At 40.1% G+C, this 19,317-nt stretch overlaps 2 protein-coding genes across 2 annotated transcripts; one reads left to right on the top strand and one right to left on the bottom strand.

Moving 5' to 3' along the window:
• Positions 1–7,563: 7,563 nt before the first annotated feature.
• Positions 7,564–12,580, bottom strand: mtfp1 (mitochondrial fission process 1). Its single transcript, XM_034603079.1, has 4 exons — positions 12,390–12,580; positions 9,535–9,662; positions 8,421–8,653; positions 7,564–7,942 (listed from the first exon to the last, which is right to left on the bottom strand). The coding sequence occupies exons 1-4, from the start codon at positions 12,457–12,459 to the stop codon at positions 7,876–7,878; spliced, it is 498 nt and encodes a 165-aa protein (XP_034458970.1). The 5' UTR covers positions 12,460–12,580; the 3' UTR covers positions 7,564–7,875.
• An 877-nt stretch (positions 12,581–13,457) lies between these two features.
• On the top strand, positions 13,458–18,266 carry lman2la (lectin, mannose-binding 2-like a). Its single transcript, XM_034603076.1, has 9 exons — positions 13,458–13,688; positions 14,016–14,134; positions 14,855–14,972; positions 15,066–15,148; positions 15,281–15,313; positions 15,592–15,753; positions 16,074–16,188; positions 16,789–16,914; positions 17,109–18,266. Exons 1-9 carry the CDS (start codon positions 13,484–13,486, stop codon positions 17,249–17,251), a joined length of 1,104 nt encoding a protein of 367 aa, XP_034458967.1. The 5' UTR covers positions 13,458–13,483; the 3' UTR covers positions 17,252–18,266.
• The last annotated feature ends 1,051 nt before the right edge of the window (positions 18,267–19,317 follow it).

Here is a 19,317-nt window from a genome sequence, read left to right as displayed (position 1 = left end):
GCCTTATTTCTATTGTGGCATGATTTGATGTGCCACGATTGTCTTTTGTTTCTCCTCCTGCTCACAGCATAAAACCATTCATGAAAATCAATCTAAACATAGCCCCGCTCGTCTGTTCTTTCAAAACGTAGCCTCGTGCTGACCTCAATAAATCGACCGGTGAGCATTAAACATTTCAGTTAGTGCCCTTAAAGTGGCCTTTCCACAGACATAGTCCTTCATGAAGGAGGGAGTGCGTGTCTGTAAATGTGTGTGTGTGTGTGTGTGAGAGAGAAAGAGAGAGATGGCAGTTTAGTCACCACTATTACTGTAATAACATTGATATTATAGCCTTTGCCTGTTGCTAAAGACAGTTTCTGATCATTTCCTGTTATTTGTTTGTTTGTTTGTTTGTTTGTTTGTTTGTTTGTTTACTGGGGGGGGGTTTGCTCAGTCTTCCATTTTATCTTATGAAAGAATGGAATCAAATCCACATTTTTTTAACAGGAACGTACACGTTTATAAATCAACAGCTGAGGTTTTGAGGCTTTTACTCATAGGAACACAAGCTACTGATTAGTGGGGAGTGATGGATTCTATCCCAGCATGCACCTCAGGCCCAGAGGACTTCTGCATCCGTGGCCCACATCAGTCTGGTATGCAGCCCTCACCCAGACAGTATTCACCAGGGACACTTACTTTTCTCCTATTCACCTGCCGTACATTTCATAAAGTCACCTCCAGTATCCCCCGCTCTCGTGCAGCATGTGCTACATAGTCAAGTAGAGTAGTGGAGTAACTAAGTAGATCTCAACTTGGAATCCACACACGGCACAAAAGCAATGAAGAAACCCTCCTCCACCAAGGAGGTTGTTTGTTTGTGTATCAGCAGGATTACGCAAAAACAACAGAACAGATTCCCATGAAATCTTTTGGAGGGATGAGGTGATAGTTATAAAATAATTAATTATAATTAATGGATCCTGGTGAATAAAATCCAGCATGTTTTGGGGACTGAAATCTATGACTATTTGCAATTTGGTAGAGATCCAAACAAAAATCTGGATCTAGTCATTCTAAATGTGGTTTTGTCAGGGGACTGTTGGGCCTTGGCGAAGGAATTTACTCTACTGAGTGACAGAGTGGTTTTCTTACTTAATCGACTTTAAGCCACGGTTTCTTTCGTGGGTCAGGTGTGTTTTAAGGAACAGGTGCTTGAGACCAAAGAATGCGAAGAAGCAAGATGATGTCCCCTCAAATTTACAGGTTTATTTTCTGCATCTTTAGGCAGAGACAGAAGAAGAATCATAAAGTTAAGCGGCCCTTGTTGCCAACAATGGATTACAGTTTATTTGTTATTATTAGATGTTGGGCTGCAGAAGGGTTCACATGTTAATCTATGACTAAACACACAAGGTCAAATAAAATAATATTTGCGAGAATTGAGCCCAAACAAGGAAACTCAAGTGAGAGGTCTATTTAAAAAACAAAAAACAAGCTCATTCACTTTGTACTTATATGGACCTGACAGTTAAGAGAACTTTTAACAGAAAAGTGGATTAGAGCAGACATTATGAAAATAAATTTCAGATTGCATGACTCTTTTGTGTTCTGGGGTCACAATTAAATGGAACAGAATAACAAATATAAGCTCAAATTATTTCAATATTGCCTTGAACTACTTGAACTATACTTTTTTCCTTTTGATTAAATTTTTATTAAATTAATGTGTAATCATCAGTTAAAAATTCACATTTGTGTTACATGGAAAACATAATTCCATGTAATATTAGAGCAAATATATAACCAGTTTTATTTAATTATGTTTTGTAATGTAATCACACACACACTTTGTCAACAGTTGAGTTGCAGTGTGTGCGCAGTGAGGCCTATAAGCCTACGTGCACTTATGTGGATATATAACAGGATTTGTGTCTAAATTCTGTCTGATATGCAAACACTGAAAGTTGCCATGCAGCCCAAACTGTAGATAAACTTTTTTTTATGTTTGCTCCTCCTGAGTGAGGGCTTGTTTTTCTTTGCATCTGGCTGTATGGATATCAACGAGGGCCGTGGGGGTGGGAGCAACTCAAAGGCTGGGAATTCCTTGAAAAAAAGAAGCAAAGCACTGAGACAAGTGACAAGGAGAGAGGGAGGTCTTTTGGCCACTTGTGGCCTTCACAACCCGGGCACAAATCATAGAGGGACATGGCAATCGGAGTGACAGATGAACAATGCTCCCATTTTCCAACCCCCTGTGAACAGGCCCATCCATCATGGGAGGGGAGATTAATTCAATTCATCAGCTTTTTGTCTCCTTGGGCCCCCTAATGCCACCTGATATTGCTCGAGGGGGACTTATAAATGTTTGTGGGTTGATCCGAGCCCGCTTGCTTGACTCTGAAATTAAAACATTACTCTTTACAGTAGGCACCGGTATCGCCAACAGTCTGGCGGCCATGCCATGATTCTGATGAAGTCTTGTGAAGAGGAAAAGGTTTGCTGAAGGCAGCAAAAACAACAGCACGTCCTTGAGTTTGCAAAGTGAGGGGAGCTTCAGTGAGGACGACTCAGTGTGTGAATGAAAAAGCTGATTCATCACTGAAAGAATGTATCAAGGCATGATGTAAACTACCTTCAGGCATATTATTTAAACAATGAGCTGTCTATATGCTCAACAAGTTTGGGCAACTTAAATCCAACAAAAGAATGTGCCGTTTCTAACACCTACACAAACATATTACAGAGATCCACTATATCTTAAATGATTAAAGTGTCACTTTCAAATATTTATCATTATTAAAGTTAAGCTCTCAGATAAAGACTAATGAACTGGGGCCTGAAGTTTGAGTGATTGACATATTACTCAATGAGTGAGTCAGTGAATTTGCTGGTAACAGAAATAGTGAACCTGCTGTACAGTGCACTATCAGGCTCACTACTGAGCATTGCTGTAATGTTGCAAATGTGGAGCATGGCACGAACACAATGTTAGGGATGACCTCTAGTGGCCATAACAGCAACTGACTAAAAGTTATTCCATAGTGTGGATTAAACTAAAACAGCCACCTCTTTTAACCTTCAATGGAAAACACTGAGTTAAAGGCCTTCAGAGCATCTTCATCCACGAGCATTATGAACCACTATACCCATACTTGCACCTGTGGAGAAGGGCTTCATTTTGAAAAGCATATATACATTGATGACAATACAAACTAAAATTGCCATCCGTTTGCCAAATCAGGCAATAAAACAAAAATCAATATTCCATAACATACCTGGGTACAGTATAACTTGTCTTATTTTATACACAAGTAGGAGGCTACAAACTCAAACTACTAAACAGAGAATATGCACAAACAAACAAACATTTTCCTTAACCAAATTGAAGCTCTTGTCAAAAAAACAATTTGACATCAAGACTCTCACTAGGAATTCAGTGTGTATTTTTAAGAAGTCTGTATCCATTTAAAACCAGTAACAGCCACAACTGAAACTGATGTTATGAGGCAAATGGTTTTAACATTTAGACATGCTCGAGCAGGTCGGCTTTTCAAATCAAAAAGAAATTACAGAAGAACCTGCCGCACTTATCATACACATCTATTCTAACAGATAATTTTTTTTATTACAGCAAAAGCAAGCAACTGTCACATATATTTATTCACGCAGTACTGATGAGAATAATATTTCCATTGTTAAAATAATCCATTGTAACTTTAAATAGTGCATCCCACCAAGGTCCTGTAGTCCCCCTATTCAAACATGCTGTAACAAATTGCAGACACTCAGATATCAATCTTCTAAATATTACCTTGGCGGAGGTAATAAATTGAGAAATGAGACACCTTGAAGCTTACTTCTACACAAAGTTAACTTTTATTTGTATTTACGCGACGAGCTGCTTCTGACGCTGGTAGTAAATCCTGCCTCCCCTCCAGACGCACAGGTAGTAGGCCATGCTCAGACATCCCACGATGGACACCAGCAGGATGGTGACCATCAGGCTGATTTTCCACACCACTGACTCTTCTTCATCTGAGGCTAACGAGAAACAAAACAGTACTCAGTGTGTGTAGTCAACGAAAGTAATTCATGATCCGATCAAGTATGATGCCCACCTTGTTCCTCAACAGCATGCGGCTCTGGATTAGTGAGCAAGGTTTGGTCCTCTACCAGCATTTGGTCAGCCACTCCTGCTGGTATGTCAGGCCATGAACTCTCCTCCATAGACGGTACATCTGAGTAGTCAAACTGAAGAGGATCATCAGCGCCAATCCATATGTCTGGGATGTATTGATGAACGCCTGGAAACGTTTATATGTCAGGAGGATGATACAAAGGGAACCGTGTGCAGTGTATTCTGCCACAATGATCAAACCTTCATCTAACACAAGATAAACAGGCTTTTCTTACCTGACTGACCAGATGACGCAGCCAGAAGAGCCAAGAACACAAGGTTAAGCACAAACATGACTGTAGGCACTGATGGATGTCTTTCCTTTCTTTTATGTGGGCACCTCATCTGTAGAAGTGAGATCAGCTGTGGCCTCCTGACTCAATCAGGATCAATGACTGGACTCGACTCTGGAGGATCTCAAGGCCCGAGCACAATTTGAGTGCTCCCATTTCATTGGTTTAACCTTCCAGAGAATTGCACCTTTCGTCTTAAAGTGGCGGTGTGTGGCGCTCAGGGAGGAGGTTGTGCCTTTGAAATCACACTAAAGTGAGGTGTTTCTTTTTGGAGCACTTCATGCAGACGGTGTTGACGAGAAAAACGTTGCCGAATAGGAGTTGTCACTCATGGTTTTCCCAAAGCTGTGACTTACAGGTTGTCAGTACTTGTACTGTAACTGCAAGATGATTGCCATAATAAGCACAGAAAAAATAAACTTTACAGGAGCTTGACAGGAAATTGTGTTGCAGCTGATTAATGACACATAAATCAGGATGTTTCTGTCATTACATAATTTATTTCATGACAGATTTACAAGTTGTTTTTCTCCAGTGTCTTAGAAGTTACTACAGAACATGAGGATTGCTGAATATTTTGGTGTCGGCTGTAGAGCACGAAGCATTTAACAGCAGCTCACACCATCTTGTGTGAACAACTGAGCATGAGGTTAGATACTTTTTTACCCGGGCGAGAGTGAAAATGTGACTCATAAAAACCCACTTCCGAACACACGACCACATATGAAAACGTCAAAAATAAAATGTTCCAAAAAAGTAAACCGAAACAATAAAAATACAGTGAAGTTATGTAAAATCTGAAATGTTTTTACAATATGCTTTTCTTCAGTGGAGTGTTGACATATCACAGCAGAAAAAGCAAATGTTCAACAAATAACCAATAATCCATTGAAGGTTCAGTGTGTGGAATTTAGTGACATCTAGTGGTGAAGTTGCAGCTGAACACCCCTCACCTCACCCTCCCCTTCAAAGCCTTCAGTTGTCATAAGAACTCAACAAAAGGTGTTTAGTTTGTAGTTTGTAGTTTGTAAACTGTAAAAAACATGACAGCCTCCGTACAGAGGACCCGCTCCCGATGGAAATATAAAATATTTAAATATAAAGGGCCCATTCTAGGGTAATGAAAACAATTCGCACAATTTAGAATGATCACACACTAGTAAAAACATCACCAGGATTATTTTATGTTCAATTTCTGCCAATAGATCCCTGTCACCTTAATCTTACACACTGAACCTTCAAGGTGTTGATACTGGAGCCTTTAGTACACATACCTGTGCTTTTTCTGCTAAGACAAATCTAATTGACATGACAAAGGTTAAGTGGGTGATAATATCCAATGCTACATACACTGGAACCCTGAGGACACGTGTTTAAATCACTTAAAAAGCCAATAAAAAAAACATAATCACTGCTTAAATGGCCTTGTGACCTGATGTGATTATTAAATACTGTTAAATAGGTTGCAAGAGTGAAACAGTACCAGCATGTAGAAATAATGGCAACTGGTGCATCCCCAGTTTTCACAATCATCTCTGTCAGCATATCTCCCTCCATGCCAGACAACCACATCCTTCATAGCAAAGAGAATATGGTGCAACACAATAAACTAAAGTTATTGCTTAAATGGTACACTGGTGTATAGTGACACAAAAGGAAATGGATAACAGTGATTCCCAATTTGTTCCTCTTTTGTCTTAAATCGACAGCTCATTCAAACGTTATGAAACTGATTTACCAAATCCCTTTTAATTTGCAAAGCTCATGTATGTACACTAATGCCTTATTTCCTGTTGCATAGTTCAGCATGAGATACAGTTTATTATCTGGCTCCTCAAAGAAAAGCAGTGGCAATAATATACATACAGTATGTGTTTATTACTAAAGAAACCCCTTAAACCATCCCCTGCATAGAAATACACTGACCCTCACAAGTATTTGAGGAGTGCAACGCTAAATTTAATGTGCTTATACAAGAGGAGTTTTCTGCATCAAGGCAGAAAAACCTATTCAGATTATTGGTATGACACTTAAACAGCTCATGGGTTAAAGGTAGGGTTGGTAAGTTGTTTCTGAAACACTTCATCGTATTTGTTGAAATCCTCTTAACGTCCCGATGGCCATCAACAAATAAAGAATGTAGAAAGCTGGTGTCTGTGGCGCTCGCCAAACTGTAATAAAGACGACTGCTCCTTTCACTCTGACGGCATGAAATGATTGGCTGGCGTTCTTGTCTATCACTGACCGACCGAAAGCCAGACGTTAGTGAGCAATTCATGTGTTTTGGGGGGGTACCTTTGACGAGAGGGCCGATGGGAGGGGCTGGGGTGTATCGGTTCAATTTTGTTTTGGCCTGCTCTTTTGCGAGTATTTCAATAATTACCAAGCCTAGCTTTAATCTTTTTCTCTGATGTAATTAAACCCAACTGTGTGCTCAACACCATATTGTCTAATAATAATCTGCAGCCAGCTGGGCCACACTGTGTCATGATGCATGTAAGAGTAAATCTAACATAAACTAAACAGGGATTTATAATGTTTTCACACAACAAAATGTCACAGTATTACTACACCATTACTGTCTGATAACAAACTTTCTAAACTAATGGTTTAGTTATTACTACCTGATGGTCCAACAAGTACTCTTACATTAATATAACCATATATTACACTATTCTACTGTATATAGAATCATATGGACCGTTATCATGGTGTAAAACAATGTTCCCAGTGCAAATCTTGGCTCCCGTGACCAACAATATGGTAGAATCAAACAATGGAAAAGTGCATTGGAAAAAACAACAATTCCAAAAAACACAAAGAAGAAAAAAAAACTATGACAAAGTTATACTGGGAGAAGATAAAGAGGGACATCATTGCAAACTGGCTTTTTGGCCGGATGTTTACAGTATCTCTGAATATGGCTGGTTTGTAATTAATCTCATGAGGTGAGGCTCTGCCAGGCAGAGAAACAGCTGAGGGCAACCTCGGAGGCAGTATTCACGGTGATAGGAATAGAACGCTACACTGTGACCCTGCTGAAGTATTTTCATATAAGCAGTGTCTCTCTTTGCTCTGTCAAAAAGAAGAAGAATTATTTTTTCATAATGGTACATTCCTTTTAAAACTTGTTTTGGTGTTGCTACCCAGATTGCCCTGAGAGGTTAAAGCTAAGGATCCCTAGAGGGACATTTCACAAAGCAGGATTTCACTTTTAACAACTAAACTGCTACAACTTTTTTTTTTATATAATTCAGAAATATATTTATTATATGTCTTTGACTAACTGTGAAATCTCTCTCCATGAAATCCTTCTGTACACATCTTTACTGCTTCACAGTGTTGGATAATCAGCACAGGTCTGTGAACACTGGACCGGTCTCCACTCAGGAAGGGGACAGTGTTTCCAGAGAGGTTCCTTCCTTATTCGTGTTTCTCTCCCGCATTGTAGACTTTCCGGAGGCTGGAATCCAGCAGGAAATCCACTGACCTGCAGGGTACAGAGTGGAAATATTGTGATGACACAGAAGATTTGAAACTTCCAGCAATGTTACAATATATGTAAAAAAATAAAATAAAATTTAAACCAGCTCTCTAATTAAAACAAATCTCAAAAGTAGTTGCACTGACATTGACAAGTATTGAAAAGCCCTAATATATGGCATCTTTTCCTGTAAATATAAATGCATTTAAAACACTACTTTGAATTATTTTTAATGCAGACATCTTTACTTTTGATAAACAAATTTGTATATACTTTTTTATTTATTATTATATTTAATATTACATACTATATACAGCAATAAAATTAATACCACAGTTAAACATTAGAATCTGCAGCAATTTCAGCTCAAACTGTTCACCATCTGCAAGCAGCCTCACCCTTAAAGTTAAAGCCTCCACCCACCTACATAATCCATGTACACAATACATATACAAGCAGAAACACAGACACAACTTGTGCCAACCTGTCTATAGGAGTGATGATGAAGGGGATGGTGGAGAGGCCGATAGCTGTGGTGGTCCACTTGCGGACTGACAGAGGCAACTTGGTGGTTCTGCCCAGCAGGTAGAGCGATGTGGCACACACGCGGTTAATGGTGAAGCCCGGGATGATCACAGAGGCGAGGGCCTGCCACACAAACGTGTCCACCACTGCTGCGGCTATCCGTGTCGTCTTGCCTGGGTTCTCCCCGTGGGCCTTTAGGAACAGATGGAGGATCAGTAATGAGAGTAGGAATAGCTTCTACAATCAGGTCCGATTACAACGCTCACTGAAACTGTATCAGTAACAAACAACCCAATGGCAGAGGATCACTACTGAAAGATCAAGTGAACCTTTTCCCAACGGTTCATCTATTTATAACAAATGTTACATCAATCTCATCTGATCTGAAGCCTGATTTCTGATTGTTTGATACTAATCTATTTTCAGCTAAATTAAATATAGTGGATACACAAATTAATGTAATAATTTAATACTGATTTGGACAAAAGTTGCTACTTTCTTTCTTCTAGCCTGTTTATTTAGGGACCCGGTTTCTATTTTAACTACAAAAACAGTAGCAGTTCAACCAAAGACAGGTTTTTTTTCTTACTTAATCTGAATGAAAAAAATGATAAAGATTAGACTATGGTCTCTCTTTAATGTCTCCAATTCTTTCATCTTGCCACTTGGGCTGAATGTAACAATAATAATTTATATCTCTATTGATTAATCTGCCAATTATGTTTCTCAATTACATGCAAACACTTATTATATTTTCCCTCAGTCTAAAAACTGCATACAAATATATTTTTCTATTCAACCAACAGTCCAAAACCTTGAGATCTTACATTTTCTACCATAAATGACGAAGACAAACTTTAAATCCTGACATTTGCTGGAACCAGGAACAGTTTGGCACTTCTACATAAAAATTCACCAAAAGCATTCATAATTAATAAACCAATGAATCTACCTTTTGTAGCAGCTCAACTTGATGGAGCCAGTCATCAAAGATAATGTTGACAAAAGCTTTGTTTATAACAGCAATAATAATGTGACCATACCGGTCATTAACACAAACAGCCCTATCTTACCAGAGCTGCCTTCTTCCCTTTGTCCACAGCGTCAGCAGTAACGTACACAGTGGCCACAGCATAGCTGCCCCGCACCAGACTCACTGGCACCAGAGCCCGAAAGGCCTCCCCAACCTCATTGGCATAACCTGTGGACATAGATACAGAAATGAAGGTGAGAATTGAACCCTCTTAGTGTCGCATGTAAGGGCACTCGGACAAATAGATTTTATATGTGAAGTTGTAAGATCTGTATTTTCAGCATTACATTCCCCAGCTTCCTGCACATGTATCCTGAAATATACAAGAGACCTATAGACCTTTGGAAAATGAAGCTATATCCATTCAACGGTGGGACGACTTAAATGTCCTTGATCTCTAATTACAAAGTCACTTGTGCCATACACCACAGTACGTATGTAAATCACAGATAAAATGAACTGCAGTCACACAGGGAGCATTATCTTTGGTTCACTGGTGACAGAACCAGCAGAGCATGGTAGAGTCAAATTCTGCTGCTGTGGAGCGTCTCTTTATAGTGGTTCTGCAGGATGCAAGCACTTTACTGGTCTACCTGAACTGAAGAAAACGCTTGTGTGACAGGCAAGAACACCTCAGTCAATTAAATGAAGCCTGGTGACGATTCATCATCTCAATCACTGGGTGTCAAAGAGCAGCTTCTCGGTTTGGAGTTGGACTTCGATAATAAAAACGTCACATACATCATCTTTATTCTCCACTTAAGGCAATCAAATCGAGATTTAGTACATGAATCCTCTTTATTACTTTATTACTCCTCTTTATTACTGGATTAAGTAACACTGACTACTTTAAGTCCCCCTGTTTGGCTTTTATGGGCAGCGATATATAAAAGATTGAATAAAAAATAATTCGGTGTTTGAATCAAACAAATAGTTATAGGACAAATGAAGTAAGAATTCACAGAATTCAGCTGGAAAAACATTAGCTGTTGTTCATATCCCTAAATACTGATAAATACTGAAAAGCTGGCAAAGGATTTTATACTTAAACCACGAAATGAACAGTAAACTCTTGGATCAGGAGCTACAGAAGCACTCGTGAGTACAATGTGATAAAAGTTCCATTTGTATGATAGTGTGACAGCAGGCGAAGTTTAGATAAGATTATGTTCCAGCTGGGCATTTAGTTAATAATAAATTACACCTTGCCCTGGCATAATACAATGTTAGCATACGTGAGCAAAGGGTTCAGATTACCTGTAGTGATTCGACATTTACCCAGTGGACAGTGAGACATGCAGGGGTGATAGGACGAGAGATTGTTCACAGAAAGTGACAGACAACTGTGCTCAGCAGCTAAATCCAGTCTCTGATCTACAGCTCACATTTTCGGCTGTAGCATTTAGCAACATGGGATTTCAAGTGTAACCTGGTGAGCTTGAAAGAAGCTGTTATCTACGAGGACATCACACATTCCTATCTCTGCTCTAATGTTAGTACAATCACAATTACCCTACTGTATATTACTACTAAAACACTTTGATCTACAAATGTGCACCATTGAGCTAGTGGACCCACTAATATATACTATGTTAGGCTGCTAAAAAGACCTACTTCAATGGTCAATGCCTGAGCCGTCACATGAAAAGTAGTAAACGCATCAGGAACAGGACAGATGGTACAGAAATCAAAGCAGCCACATTTCTGGTTAAATCCTGTCCTTGTTGCGTAACCACTATTACAGTTTCTCCATGTTGGTAAAAATAATCTAATCTGTGTGACTTGCAGAGACATCGGGGGAATCCACTGTATCCAAAATATGCAGACTTGTTATTATTATGAAATATTTGTGTCTGAAGCTAAAAAGTAAAAGTACACTGCAGCCCCCAATCACAAATACAATGGGACAGCGGATGAAAAACATTGGCTCAAATTGACACCTAAATTATTCAAGTAGCTTATACACAACGATTGTAGGAAAATTCTTCTGCTCTCCTGACGGCTGGGCAAGAAAACAATCAATGATTATCGCTGTATAATTGTGGGAATATAACAAAAGTACAATAAATTTGCTAATACACAATGAAGGAGGTATTACAAATAATTGATCTGATCCTTAAAGAACAATCACAACTTTCACATAGGAGCAAACATCTGTCTTAAAAGCCCAATAACCTTAACGTCATGTTTATCGTGATATTGTCTGATGTGAAAACTTTATTAGTTTACTTTATCTAGATGTAATTTGAAGTAGTATACACTGAGTTCTGCTCCTGTGCATGGCTCATACTCACACCAACATCATTCAAACAACACAAAACAACAGCAGGAAGATGTTTTAAGATTGCAGCACACATGCAGGACTAATGATGGCAGCTTCTGATTTTATGAGGGATATAAAGTGACTGTAAAGTATCAGAGGTGATAGGGGGGGGAACAGTGGATTGAAGTCGTGTACAGTGCTGCAGGATGTTTGATGCCCTTCACTGTACAGACAGGGGCTCGTTGATTAACCAGTGAGAGGAGAACAGACACTGAGCTGGATCACTAAGGTGTGAGTGTTCAGTCTCATATCTACGGGCGTTTCTTCGTGGTTTTATTAGTCACTGCGTCGACTTCCTTAACAACTACCTGCAAATGAGACAAGACTGGAGCCACACAGACAACACTCAACCGGTTGAAGGAAACACAGCAAGACATTCAAGACTATTCTTGGACGTCCGTTGTGTCCTGTGGAGACTAAATGTCCTTCAGGTTCGGCTATAAATAGAAGTTTAAAAGAGTGGTGAGCCTGTGTTAGCTAGCTAGCTAGCGCTCAGCTCCAGGGTCACACACAGCGGTGTGTTCAGGTTCATACACAAATAACTCAATGTTAAATACAAAAAAGTCACATACCGAGGAAGCGGACCCATGTGTCGCGGTAAACATCGACCGCTTTGCTCGTCTTTTCTTCTGCGGGATCCATGTTTATTTGCTTTTACTCCATCCCCTCTGGTTCTGTACTACTACTGCTTACTTCCCGTAGGTGGTGGAGTGTCAGAGCAGGAAAAGCCCACACGGAGCAGGGGCAGTGAAGGGGGCGTGATTTCACCCACAGCATCCGACTGGCTGCAGATACGAAAAGGATCCAGAGAGACTTCCTCTAGTGACTGATGATGTAGAAATCACAGACAATATACTATCATGTGGTGATTTAAATTGTTATTTCATGTCATCACAACTTTTAGTTTTATTTGGCTTATTCAATTAGAAAGTCAAAGGTAAACAGAGTGTTTAAAAACACTCAAAACATGGACAGCTGTGTGGTTATAAAAAGATCAGGGTCCCTAAAGGTCATTCAAATTAGATTAAAGATCATTACTATTACAGCACGATATGAACAGAATTCGAACCTGATTCCCAAGGCCTTTTGCTTTTTGTGATGTCTTGTGTCAAAAAAGATAAGATCAGATAAGTTAATATAAGATAAGATAAGATAAAGGGAAACGTTACATCAGCAAGAGTCAAAATAGAAGAGATCACGAGGGTCACGGGATGTTTTTTCCAAGAAATTGTTTTACTGGAAAACTTTTAGCCTTCCATACAAATAAAAGGTTGAGTGGAGCATAGATGTTTCAGAAACTTATAAAAAAGCTGCACCCGGATAAAATTAATGGAATAGAATAGAAATTATGATCATAGTATAATACAAAACACAACAATATTTTATAAATTCTAATGGTGTTATATATATGATTACATAATTAATTATAAAGCCTGCTCTGTTTTAACTTCATGAAGAATAACCAGATCAGCGTTGGGAATTTAACAAGATTCTACTGAATTTATCAAACTGCTTGATTTTTCCCAATCACCTTCAACTAAAACAGCCAATGAAAAGCGTGCCTTGTGATCGACGCTCAAAGGGACCAATGGTGACGAGCCATGCAACACGGTGGGCCAATCAGAACCAAGCTGTCGGCGGAGTGGGAGGGGTTTTTCCCTGTACAATGGCCGCCGCCTGCAGCAGGAATCATCACAGGGAGTCTCGGCAGTCGGCGCTCGGTCTCTTCTCCACAGGGAACAACATGTCGTGTAAATCACTCTGGACTCTGGCTCTCCTCGCTCTGACACTAAGCCGGTGTTCTGCCGACGATGACCACGAAATGGAGGAGTTCCTGAAGCGGGAGTATTCCCTCTCCAAGCCGTACCAAGGTACCCGACCCGTTAGGAGTGCATCCGCCGGTTCACAGGCTGAGGCAGAGATGTTTCTAGAACAACGCGATTAGCGATGAAATAAGAACAATCTTCTATCTCATTAATGTACATTTGAAGGTTTATATTCCTCTGATCCACCTCATCGCTGTGACATTCAGATAAACGAGGCGTTTTACTTTTATTTCCAATTATACACCGAGCATTGTGCTTCACTTTCTCCTTCTACTGACCGTAATGTTTCGTGTCATGACAAAGCAGTTTCATTCTGCTGTGTCAGCTTCTGTCATGATGATTGTGTGTGTGTGTGTGTTTGTGCGCACTCAGGTGTGGGATCCCTAGGCTCCTCCCACTGGGAGCTGATGGGGGATGCCATGGTAACCACCGAGCAGGTGCGCCTCACACCTGACATGCAGAGCAGACAGGGGGCGGTGTGGGGCCGCATGGTGAGTACACACTGTGCATCCACTGGTACAGGTACTATCACATTATACTGCATGTTGTGTGTTGTGGTCAGGGATGAAACTGAGGATAAGTTTTAGTATCCATTCTTTCTCTGAACGCTTTTATATTTCGTTGGTCATTTTGTCCCATTTTAGAATAAAAGGACAAGATGGTGAATGTCCTTTGTACGTTCGAAGGTCTCCTGCACAATTTACAACTACCACTAGATGTTAGCAGGTGTTAGCGGCCACCAGCGGATGTTGGGGTCAGCTGTGCACCTTAGCGTTATCAAGTGTTTTGACCTTGTGATGATGTGATACGCTGAGGCCAAAGGTAAATCTGACTGGCTACTGGCCTCTATGGCAGCGCTATGAACGCCATGTGGCGCTTTCAGTAGATCAGACATCATTACCTCTATGCCTTTTTAAACTAAACGCTATCCCATTTTAGAACATAGGACAAGATGGAGAATATCCCTTGTATGTTCTACCCGATAATTAATGCCTACCACCAGTTGATGTTAGTGACCGCCAGCCGATGCTAGGGACATATCTTCAGTTGTGTAATTAAATTAAAGCCTTGACCAATAGGGATTTTTCGTGGATATCTTAGGAGTCATAGGAGTCATTGCCAAATCAAGTTCAAGACATCGTTATCATACTCTTGTGAAAAAAGAAATGTACTGAGTCTTGATATTTTACAGTTTACCATTGTATTTCTAGCCTTGCCATCTGAAGGACTGGGAGATGCAGGTTCACTTTAAGATTCACGGGAAAGGAAAGAAGAACCTGAATGGTGACGGGCTGGCCATTTGGTACACGAAGGAACGCACCCAGAAAGGTAAAAGGTCTATTTACCCCACCTCACTCCCTATCTCAGCAGAAAACTACTTTTAATATATTATTCACACTCTGTCTTCCTATTGTCTCACAGGTCCTGTGTTTGGAAATATGGACAACTTCACTGGCCTGGGTGTGTTTGTGGACACGTATCCCAACGAGGAGAAGCACCTTGAGGTACGCCGCGGTAGAGCTGCTTAGATATCACCTGTTCTGTGAAAGTAAAACCAGGATGCATGTACAAGTGCTCTTGCAGATTTGTGTAAAGGGGCTTTATTTGTGTTCTTTTGTGCGACCATTTGGAGACAGGCACAGAAGAAGAGATACACTCCTCGCACACAGGTAACTAGGTCTTTGGAACATTTCATTTCATCAGTGTGTTTTACCTCATTGTACAGCCTCTACTGACCCTCACGCTTCCGTGTCTAAATGAAAACATTGACACAATACTGAACTTTGTCTGTGTGTGTTTTGTTGTGTTTTTATTTATTTGTCCCTGCATGTTTGCTGTGTGGTTATATCAGTTTTTTTAATTAGAGTAACCGATCACCATCACCTCTCAGTGCTGTAACAACATATGCTAATGGACTAATTTTGATTTCCCCCTCTGTGACCTCAAGAGGATCTTCCCCTTCGTTCTGGCCATGGTGGGTAACGGCAGCATCGGCTACGACCACGAGCGGGACGGTCGGCCCACCGAGCTGGGCGGCTGTAACGCCATGGTGCGCAACCTCAAACATGACTCCTTCCTCTTCATCAGATACGTGCGCCGCAGGCTGACGGTGAGAGACACTCTTTTAACTCTTGTCTTTGTGCTCAACTGTCCAACCTGTTATTATTATGAACCGGGTGGGCTTAACGTTTGGTAAAATAATGTATCACTAATAGACTCAACATATCAGAGTAATAAACTAAACACAAGCAGCTACAGACACCTATTGAGAAGATCTCACAGAATTTTGGAAAACTCAAATAACCATTTTCTTGATTTTACTTACAAAACTATTCAGATAACTTAATAAACCTGCTTTTGGGGAACAGTATATTTTTACTCTGACCTTCTAAAAGTCCCTGCTGCCTCCTGACTGCCTCTGTTCCTCAGGTGATGATAGATATCGACGGGCAGCACGAGTGGAGGGACTGCCTAGACATACCCGGGGTGCGGCTGCCAGGAGGCTATTACTTTGGAGCGACGGCCATCACCGGAGATCTCTCAGGTAAACAGCGTTCCAACATCCCAAGCAGCTCTCGGGTAACAGTCACTTCAAACACCACTCTGTTTATTTTGAGCATTGTCTATGATGTAAACAGACTGATATACACATTACCAGTGTTTGGTATAAGGTGAACATTACTATTTGTAAGCAATTTATCAGAAATTCTTAAGTATGATGTGTGAATTTGATGAATCTGCTGTTGTGCAGATGTAATGAGAATCAAAGAGACAATATGGCAAGCATTGGTATCGTGTATAAGGAACGTTATACTCAATAACTCAATGAATCTTTTTCCTTCCTCTAACGCCTCATTGATAGTTTCCTTTCTTCCTTCTTTCAAAATCAGCTTAGTCTAAATTTAAAACACAGGACAAAAAGGAGACTCCTGATTAATGGAAATAAAATGTTTTACATGTAACTAACAATAACCCTTCAGTCAGAGACACACAAGGAATAATTGTTCATAGTGAATGTTTGCACAGTTCAGTTTCAGTTTTCTGTGAAGTGAAAGTGAGTTACATGTAATAACCTCTGAATAAAAAGCCATGAGACATTTTCTTCTCTAAATCTAATCGTATTTTCCTGGTTCTCTGTGCACAGACAACCATGATATCATTTCCCTGAAACTCTACCAGCTGACAGTGTTGAGGAGTAAAAAGGAAGAGCAAGAGGAAGAGGAAGACCAAATAACCATACCCAGTGTTGATAACATGGACCTGCTCAGATGTAAGTCACACACACACACACACACACACACACACACACACACACACACACACACACACACACACACACACCATCATCATAACAAAAGCTGACAAACCAATTGTTGAATTACACTGAATCTGTGGTCTCTCTCTCTTCTGTTCTCCGTCACCATCATCCCTCCCTGCCTTCTCCCTCTGTTTCCTCCCCTCCAGTGGAACAGGTAGAAGAGAGGATGAGTGGGATAGCCATTTTCTTCACAGTGCTCTTCTCCATGCTGGGCTGTATCTTCCTCATTGTCATCGGCCTGGTGGTGTACAGCCACTGGAACGAGAGCCGCCGCAAGCGGTTCTACTGAGGAAAGAGCGGTGACGGGGGAAACAAAAAGTAGGTGACGTGACTACTGTACTGCGGTCCTCGGACCCCAACCTGCACAGAAGCGAGACGCTACTGTCGGCCAGCAGAGCGCAGCAGCTTGTTGTATCCTGACAGGAGATGGAGTATCACCTGCTACAAAAAGCCATTCTCCAGCTCTGCTACAGATTGTCATGAAGCAGCAGGAGGACTTGATTTGACACTTTGTCCTCATGTCCTGGCTGACACACGCACCCACTCGGCCTTATCGTCCCCGTCCTCTGGATTTGTTACACACAGGACATTACATGACTTTTTGTGAGCGGCTGCATTTTATTTATTTTTCATTACCTTTCACCGCTTTTGACGGAAATGGAAAAAAACAAAACAATTTTAACCAATTTCTACTTCACCACTTTTTGGTTTTAAGGCTTTGAGAATTCGGAATAAATATAAGTACCTGGAGATTTGTTGTTTGACCTCATGTGCGAACCAAATAATACTGATGTCATCTTTACGGCAGCTCCCTGCTAAATAAAGACACATCTATCATTTCAACTCTGTGTATGAACTATAATTAGCTGTATATTCTTACCCTGTAGTTGCTGTAGTTTGCATGACATTCTGAGGTAATATATTTTTATGAATTGTCCAGACTGCCACACTTGTACTTTGTTTACATTGTGCTTCAGCTTTTTGTGTGTTTGTGTGCAGCCTATGAAAACTTGACTTCTGCCTCATTGCTGCATGTGCTGATAAAGATTTGAGTATGTCCATGAAATATTTAGCTCCAATTAAATTTATATCAATATTGTTTAAAGACTATATTTTAGCAAGGCTCATTTCTGTCGATTTAATAAGTTTACATGAGCAAATTTGATCAAAGTTCTGATCAGTTTACATTAAATTCTTCCAAATATATTGAAAATAAGATTTTAGACTTACTGTGATTTTTAGAAATGTATCTTTGCACTGAAGAGAGAATTGAAGGTTATTAAATAAATACATTTTTACTAGCTATCTTTTTACCCTGCAACAGATGCTTCTTCCCTCTGCACATTGAGCACTGCAGTGACCTTTTTGTTTGTGCTTTTTGTGTTGCATGTATAAACATCACCTGTTTTCCTGTGAAGTGCGTCATACAGTGAATGTTTCTGCAGTGGAGCCAACAAACCCGCTGGTTTGGCCACAGGCTGCCTCTGATAGATAGATATATAGATATATCTACATATAGATATATATATATAGATATATATACTGTACTGTAAGACTGAGCCAGCGGTTGTTGGCTCTTCTATACGTTCTGGAAATGATTCCAAGCCTCATGTCAACATCAATTATGTTTTATGTGGTGCTTTGTTTTTGATTGTGCAATGTAGGAGGACTCACTCATCTCCTGTAGCCACTTTGACAAGACACTCTACTTTAATTATATTTACCTCCATCAAATTTTGACCTGTCCATTTGTCTGTTTGTTTGTTTGTTGGTTTGTAAACAAGATTACACAGAACAACTGAACAGATTTCTACGAAACATGGTGGAAGGATGCGGTATGGGTCCTGGAAGAAACCATTACCTTTTGGTGCAGATCTAGATAAGGGGTGGATCCAGGAATATTTTTTTTCACTTTATTTAACATTGTGAGATAAGGTGTTTTTTTGTTGTGGCTTTTGTTTTGGCGTTTTCAGAAAATTTCCCAGGGAATAATTCATTAATCTAGGTTGGAAAAATTCAGCATATTAAGTGGACTGATATTTATGATTGTGTACAATATAGTGTAGCTTGACTGAATCTAATGGGACTGTTGGGCCTGGGAGGAGGTATCCGCTCTATTGAGTGCCATTCTAGTTTTTTTCTCTATTGTTTGTTTCCATGAAAACTGTGCCTCATGCATCCATTTTCTTTTAGAAACATTTCATCTTGTTGCTTTGTCCAAAACTATTTGCATTGCCTCATTAAAAACCAAACAGACCTTGCCTTACTTCCTTTACTCTGAGTTTTTCGGTGAATTTTGTTATAACATACAGGTTGTACTTAATATAACCACAGTTCTGTGTCTTTTAGAGTGAA

The sequence above is a fragment of the Hippoglossus hippoglossus genome, chromosome 12 (assembly GCF_009819705.1).
Source record: "Hippoglossus hippoglossus isolate fHipHip1 chromosome 12, fHipHip1.pri, whole genome shotgun sequence".
Lineage (NCBI taxonomy): Eukaryota > Metazoa > Chordata > Actinopteri > Pleuronectiformes > Pleuronectidae > Hippoglossus > Hippoglossus hippoglossus.
This window is presented reverse-complemented; position numbering and strand designations above follow the sequence as displayed.

Coding starts and splice junctions, on each gene's coding strand:
- lman2la (XM_034603076.1), top strand. CDS start 13,484: ATGGCCGCCGCCTGCAGCAGGAATCATCACAGGGAGTCTCGGCAGTCG. Junction 14,973..15,065: donor GAAGGAACGCACCCAGAAAG/GTAAAAGGTCTA, acceptor ATTGTCTCACAG/GTCCTGTGTTTGGAAATATG. Junction 16,915..17,108: donor TAACATGGACCTGCTCAGAT/GTAAGTCACACA, acceptor CCTCCCCTCCAG/TGGAACAGGTAGAAGAGAGG.
- mtfp1 (XM_034603079.1), bottom strand. CDS start 12,459: ATGGATCCCGCAGAAGAAAAGACGAGCAAAGCGGTCGATGTTTACCGC. Junction 8,654..9,534: donor AAGGGAAGAAGGCAGCTCTG/GTAAGATAGGGC, acceptor CTGTTCCTAAAG/GCCCACGGGGAGAACCCAGG. Junction 7,943..8,420: donor ATCATCACTCCTATAGACAG/GTTGGCACAAGT, acceptor TGTACCCTGCAG/GTCAGTGGATTTCCTGCTGG.